General features: G+C 48.3%; 1 protein-coding gene across 1 annotated transcript in view; it reads right to left on the bottom strand.

Moving 5' to 3' along the window:
• Window positions 1–338: 338 nt before the first annotated feature.
• ADRA1D (adrenoceptor alpha 1D) overlaps window positions 339–7,382 on the bottom strand; it is a 46,026-nt gene continuing 38,982 nt past the window's right edge. Inside the window, 1 exon segment of the mRNA XM_010015822.1 lies at window positions 339–907. Coding sequence (XP_010014124.1) covers window positions 339–907 — 569 coding nt within the window.

The following is a 7,382-nucleotide window of genomic DNA, read 5'->3' as shown; positions in this document are numbered from 1 at the left end:
AGACATCCTGGTTTCCCTTAATAGTGCAGCTTCTTCCAGAACCAAAGATAACCATCCACTGGAGGAAACAGCTCTTGTCCTAAGGCCATATCCACCCCACATCTTCCTCTCCCACTGAGGCTCATTAAAATGGGATGTGCCACTGGCTCTTATTTGAGGAACCCATGATCCCACAGAAGGGGCTGACCTCTGCACGGGGGATGCTTTGATAACCTTTGGGCAACTGCATTTTATACCTGATTGCTGCTTCCAGTCTGCCTGACAGACCCACGGGTGGTATCCCTTCACCTTCCTGCTTGATACCTCTAAAGAAACCACCAAAAGCTGTCCCAGTGGGTTCAAATATCTGTTTCTCTCAGCCCACAGCAGTCTGTTAAGTCATAGGTTTGATAGTCAATGTTTTCCGTGAAGTCATGAGGGATCCCGATGGAGACAGACTCCACCTCTGTTTTGTAGGTGGCTGTCACCCCCCCTTTGCTGGAGCCACCCCGGATTTTGTTAGAAAGGCTGTTCATCTTCTCCTTCAGTTGGGTGGATGCTGGTTTCTGGAAAGGAGTGAGCATTTTCCAGCCCTTGAAGCTGAGTGTTCGCCTCTTATTGGGTCTCTCCTGCAAGGAGGAGTTAAATAGGAACGAGCTGTTCAGGGTGTTAATCCTGGGCCTCAGGTCTGTCTCAGAGTCTTGCACTGAGCTGTTCATGGAGGCCCCTCTCCAGTGGTGGTCATACACACGCCATATGGGCCTTCTTCTGCGATGGCATTGGCACTTGAGCAGCCTGATGAAAGCTCGCTTGAACTCTTTGCTGGAGCACGGGTAGATGATGGGGTTCACGCAGCTGTTGAAGTATCCCAGCCAGAAGATGACCTTGAAGACAACTTCGGAGGGCTTCAGAGACGGGAAGAAAGAACCTTGGAAGAGATTAAAAGAAACATGGTTAGAGGAAGGGGAAGCGGATGGCAGCGTAGGGTATGGTTAGACCAGGCTGGAAGACAAGAGACCTGTGGAAAAGATGTGATTCTTCCATTAGGTCCTTGGCTAGCAATGCTGTTACAACCACAGTGAAGAGCTGGCCACTGCAGAACTGCAAGGCATCAACCCTAAAGTGATAAGGATGGGTAATACTATGTCTTTGGCAGGAGCTTCATAGTCCCCACTGTAAAAGGGCTCTTAGCAATAGATCCAGCTCCCTCAAACACAGCCGTGAGCCATTGTGGCAACCACATGCAGCTTGGAGGGAGGCTGGTAATTGCTGCAGGAGCCACACAAGTACAGGTGGTGGGGATGGAGGACTTTTCTCACACCTCTCTCCAGATAACCATCCAGCCACCTCCCTCCTCAGTCCAGCACACACTGTGTTTTGAAGGACATCCACTCTCTAGGAGAAGGTCCTGGTGCAGGACGCAACAAGCCTATGGCCAAAGCTGTTTGCATCACTGTGGGTTCAGCCATCCCACTCTGGACTGATGCAGGAGACTTGCACCCAAGAGGTATCTTCCATACCTATGGCCCAGGCTGCTTTCTGATGTCCTAGAGCAGGAGATGAGGGCACCACTTTGAAGATAGGTTCAATAGCGCCTATGCCTCCTTGGTTTATCAGCACAAGGCTGGCAGGTCCCATTCCAGATCAGACAGAGAAAATTGTTGCTTGTCTTTTCTGCATGGATCGACTCATGGTACCTGCTTTTCCTGCGTGTTGCACTGCACAGTTCACCCTGCAGTGTAAAAGGGTAGATACAGCCCTGTCACCCTCACTGATGGAAAAGCAACACCTCTTCACCTTCTGTATGTATTTTGGGTCATCAGTGCCATGCACCCTCTGTTCAAATTCCATAGTGATGCTAATGCGGACTCTTAATGTGGGCTCAGATAATTTCCACCGCTCCATGTAAACTCTGTTGTCCTCCCCAACCCCTGTTGATGCTTTTGTATTGGAGGATCCTGGTGCCTTTTCCTTGCTGGGAAAGCCGGACGTGTTTCCTGCAGCCAGGAGATGTCAGTGTTGCTCCCGCATGGCCCCATCCCTCTCAGCATTCCCCTCTACATCTGAAATAACTTTCTGACTCAGCCTTAATTTCTTGTCATTTTCGCTGGATGACAAATCGTGCCGCCATGTGACCGCGCGTTAATTTGTATTTTAGTAAATGACATTAGCTCTGGATAGCATTATTATTTGCTCTGTGCTCCAAAGCCTGGTGTCAAAACAGTAAAACAGGTGCCAGGAACAGGAAATTCAGGACTGACGCTGCATAAAAGCTCTCCAAGCTGACTGCTGGGGGGAAACATCATCCAGGAAACCAGGAGCACGGGTTCCAGCAAAGCTTTCTTACACCATCCCTAAAAAGTGGCCAAATTGCAGCCAGACTCAGCATTAGGTATGTGGGCTACTCCCTCAGAGGGACGTGGGAGAAGATGGACAGATACCAGTGTTTACTGATGGTTAGGCAGGGAAAGCATAGATGAAGCCATGCAGCATGCTGAGTGCCAGCCCAAGTCTTAGGGCTGGAGTACATGCTGGGTGTCAACATGTGCTGAGGAACACTGGATAAAGACAATAAGCAGGACTTGATGACTCTGTGCTGGCAAGACCTGGGGCCTTCATGGAAATGAATGGCTTTTACAGTCAAATAAGCAGTCTGTGGTGGTGTAGCCTGTGGTTTTGACCACAGCAATAGCACCAGGGTTAGGTTTTGTAGAGGCAATGATACCACCTTGGTTGTGTTTTATTAAAGGGATTTATTCCTTCTGGGGCACTGGTGAGCTTTATAAGTTGGCACTAGGCTGCTTGAATCGTCACATCCAGTTCTAACCACAGCAAAACCACCACCCCTGGCTGCTCAACCAAGAGCTTTTAAACACCCCAGTGATGCTGGGGACAATCCTCCTTTGTATTACATGTAGCATCTCCTCTGCTCTCCATCCAAACATGGCTTTGAGCCTTCCCACTTTCTCGCGCTGTCTCCAACCCACCAGCCTGGATCTACAGTAGCCACCCGATGCTCTGGTCAATGAGGACCAGTGGTGGCTTTCCAAGCCTGGCATCAATTCCTCTCCTCCATCTCTCCATTGGGTGGGTGGTGAGGCACTGGAACAGGCTGCCCAAGGAAAATGAATGCCCCATCCCTGACAGTGTTCAAGGCCAAGTTGGATGGGGCTTGGAGCAACTTGCTCTAGTGGAAGGTGTCCCTGCTCATGGCAAGGGGTTGGGACTGGATGAGCTTTAAGGTCTCTTCCAACCCAAACCATTCCATGATTCTATCTCAGATTTTGGCAATAGTGGATGGATCTGGCTCCCCCCTCTCCATCCTGCCTGGGGGCCCTGCGCTCTCTGCAAGGCCATCCCTGCCTTTCAGCCCTGACATTGCACTGTCAGCGTGCATAGCTCAGTGTGGTTGTTTGGGGCCAAGACAGGTGAAGAACTTCATTAAGCGTGCAATTCTTTTCATTCCCTTGTCAGGGAGAGGTTTCATGCCTCAGTTTCCTCACTGGAGAAGGGGGCTAATCACCATAACCTCTTTTGCAGCTTTGCTGTGAACCCTGCTTGCAGCACACACTGGGTTCTCAGAGGAGCTGCAGATTTGTGTAGCATTTTTTCAACTTTCAGAGCGAGGGAAAGAAAACAAAAAGCTATGGTAACAAAGCAAATAAAAGAAGGGTCCCTTTAGAAATGAGACCAGTAATTACTGCTTGAGCCGGGCTACTTAAGAGATTGGTGCTTGCTTAAACAGCCTGATGGTTGCTAAAGTAATAACATATCCAGTCTTTAGAAGCTCAGTGAAGTTTCTGTACTATAAGCTTTGTCCAGATAAAAGATACAAATTGAAAAGAAGAAAAACCCAACTCTACGAATTCTCTGAAGTTCAACTTTGGCTGGTTTTCACTGGCTAGAACCTTGTGTACATCTGAAGACAAGGGGCTCATTGCCATCTTCATTACCATGCAAATAAGCGTGCCCATTGGAAGAGACGTGTACTGAGTGTATCCATAGTTTTCCCATTTGATCACACTGGGATGAACAGAACTAGGCAGGGGGTCTCCAGAACAGGTCCTTGGCTGCTAACTTTGTACATGCTGGAGCGTAAGACTCTCTTGATAGACAGTGGGAGGACGCACGTAAGGAAGAGTTGAAGGGACTTATTTAGGGAATGAGTGAAGAATGGAAGAAAACAGCTCGATTTCATACACATAACTGTGTGACAGCATTTTGAGAGAGGGAGAGGTTTTGGACTGGGCTTTTTAACAGTTGCTATATAGCAGCATAGATATTGTCAGGAAGCGTGAAAGACAGTGTGGAGTAATGGGCACTCGAAGAGCTCAGGATGAGCTGGATGAGTCCAAGGTCCAGAAATAGAAAATGTGAGTAAAACCTCAGGTATAGCTGCAGAGAATGATGCACCAGCAGCAGATATCTCAGTGTAAGAGCACTTTTTAATGATCTGGTCCCAAAAGCATCAAGGCCACAACAGGGCAGTACCAAAGAAGGGGAAGAACAAGTATTGTAGGATTGTGACACAATAGAGATCTGTGAAGCCTGGTCTTGTTTCAAAGAGGAACTCTTCCTACTCACTCAAAATCAGCCCTCTGGACACCTCTCTTGGGCATCCAGCTCAACACTTCATGGCAAAGCTTGGAGTGATTTCCGAAGGAGGAGGTGGTGACACGTGCCCTGGGGACATTCACCCATGGGGTGGTCTTGGTGTGCGAGCACTGACAGTACATGCAGTATGTGTGCTGGAATCCAGCAACTCCTTGCCATGACTGGAGCATCTGAGACCCCAGAGCCCTCACAGGGAGAAGACAACAGACTTGGCTTGTCTTTGTTCTGCGTGAACACGACTGCTGCTTCTGGGTGTAGTGCTCCCAGCAAAGAAGTCTCCATCCAACCTAACTAAATCCACATGTGGAACACAGACACAGCTTGGGGAGCAGGGACAGACCATTTGAGGTGAACCTTCTCCATCGTGACTGCCTACCCAGTGATGTTTGCTCTCCTGGTGGATGGAGGATCCTGGTTGTATCTCAGTGTAGGGGGGGATGCAGAGCCTCATCCTTCATCTTTGACACTACCTTGTTGATAAGGTTCCATGTTGGCTTATGAGATCCTGCTGAGGACTTTGTCTTTTCCTGATAAATGACATGGTTTAGTGTGTGGTGTCCCTGCCCATGGCAGGGGTTAGAAACTACATGAGCTTAAGGTCCTTTCCAACCCTAACTATTCTATGATACTACAATTTGAATACTGCTGGGGGCTTGAAAGTCTATTTGCAACCTTTATAACTTTCATCAGTTTGTAAGAGGTTGTTCCACATCTTTCAAAGCCTGAATCCTAGTGACAGAGGCAGGTCTGAGCATCAGCTGCAGGTCCTGTTGCAACCCTAGAGAGTTACCTTCAGGATCATTAAGAAATTAAGAGAGCTGCAGATGGGCTCAGGGGAAGCCATCCTGCACTGTGCAAAGAGACTGGACTCAGTCCAAACATGAGCTGAAGACTGAACATCATTTTCTTGGTGGTGCCAAAGTTGGGCCGATAAAATATGTGCTCTGAAGTGAAAGCAAAAGAGTGATTTATTTGCTGTCCTTACTGTGTGTGCACAGGACATATGTGTTTATATGCATTTTTTCCCCTAGTTAATATCACTTTACTCACATCTGGGACAAAACCAGCCAGGTATGCATCTCTGAAGCCATGGAAATGGTCCCCACCACTGTGGCACCCTGCGCTGACTGGTAGATGATGCAATCTGCCCTCCACATAGCCAAACACATATCCCATTTATTTTTTAGCTTGTTTGACTTAGCACAATCTCATGATCTTTCCTTGCCTGCACTTCTCCACCCTACCCTGCCCATGACTCACTCGAAGGTGATATCACTTGGATTGTTTGGAGAGTTGCTGGTCCCAGTGTTCAGCACTCAGAAAAATAAAGCAAAACAAGAAGAAAAGACAAATGCACAAATGAAAATGGACCCAGTCCAAGCTAAATTCTGGCCCTGGCTCCCAGTACACAGGCAGAATCTGTGAGCAGCCCTGCTTTCTGCTGCACTTGGCAAGGGCATCCTTTTTTCAAAAGGTCTTTGCTTTAGAGCATGTTCTGAAGAGACCATGGCACAAAAATGCTGCAGATGTGATAGCAGGTGGGAAAACAACGTGCCAAAGTCATGCCCCAGTGCTGAGCCACCATGAATATGGGAAGTGTGAGGACAAGCAGGATTGTTCGCACTGACAAGGGGCTTTGCTGTTGCTTGGGGTGGGCTTTGTGTCGGGAACCCTTTTCCCTTATCAGGATAGCTCATATCAATCAGGATGTCAATCCCTGGACAAAAATAGCTTATGGAGCGTTGGACCTTGCAGGTGTTGGTGGAATGTCATGGAGAAGGTAAATAAAAATCATAGAATAGTTTGGGTTGGAAAGGATCTTAAGACCATCCAGTTCCAACCCCGCTGCCATGGGCAGGGACACCTCGCACTGAACTATGTCACCAAAGACTCTGTCCAGCCTGGCCCTGAACACGTCCAGGGTTGGATCATTCACAGGTTCTCTGGACAACCTGTGCCAGCACCTCAGCACCCTCACAGGGAAGAGCTTCTTCCTTATATCTAACCTGAACTTCCCCTGTTTCAGTTTGAACCCATATTGAAATCTATTATTCACCGCCTTCCCACTGCAAGCAGCATCACAGGAGATGGAGACTAGTGGGTGGTAGGTTAAAAGCAAAGAAGAGGAGGCAGTTCATCTCACAGCATGTTGCTCAGCTGGGGATGTCCCTGCTACAGGAGGCTGTTGATGCTAAAAAATGATTGGCAAAACTCATGGAAAAGAAGGAAATCTACCCAAGGTGCAAACCATTCTGTTCTTGAGTGAGGAAGTGCCACAAATCCATAGGTAGGATTAGGCATGTGGTGGGTTTTCCATCACCCAAACTTCTCATGAAGGTAGCCTCAAAGGTCAGGAGGGGTCTGAGGACTCCCTCAGGATGTATCAGAGCAGCAAGTTAAGAGAATTGCAGCTGGTATAGGAAAATCACTGATGCAGGAGGTACTGTAGCTCACTGTGGGCTCTCCTGGCCAAAGAAAGAGTCATTCTCTTCCCTCTTTTCTTCTGGTTCTCACAAAGTAAATTAATTAAATCTCGTCCAAAGTAATCATAAGCTGCCACTTTATGGTCATTATCCAGCTTTCATCCTTCCTTGCTAGCTCCTTCCCAGGCTCCCATGATGGACAACCTCCCTGATGCAGCTGCCAAGCTATGGGAGGATGGGCTGGACATCAGCAAGGATTTCTGCCTATGTGTGGGACTGGGACTCTGAGCTCCTGACCAGCCTTTCCTTACCTTCTCCTCCATCTGCTGTTGACCTGCTCCATCCCTGGCAGTGTTCAGGGTCAGG

Source organism: Nestor notabilis, unplaced genomic scaffold, assembly GCF_000696875.1.
Source record: "Nestor notabilis isolate BGI_N333 unplaced genomic scaffold, ASM69687v1 scaffold576, whole genome shotgun sequence".
In the NCBI taxonomy this organism is placed as follows: domain Eukaryota; kingdom Metazoa; phylum Chordata; class Aves; order Psittaciformes; family Psittacidae; genus Nestor; species Nestor notabilis.
Note: the sequence above shows the minus strand (reverse complement) of the source record. Positions and strands in the feature narration are given on the sequence as shown.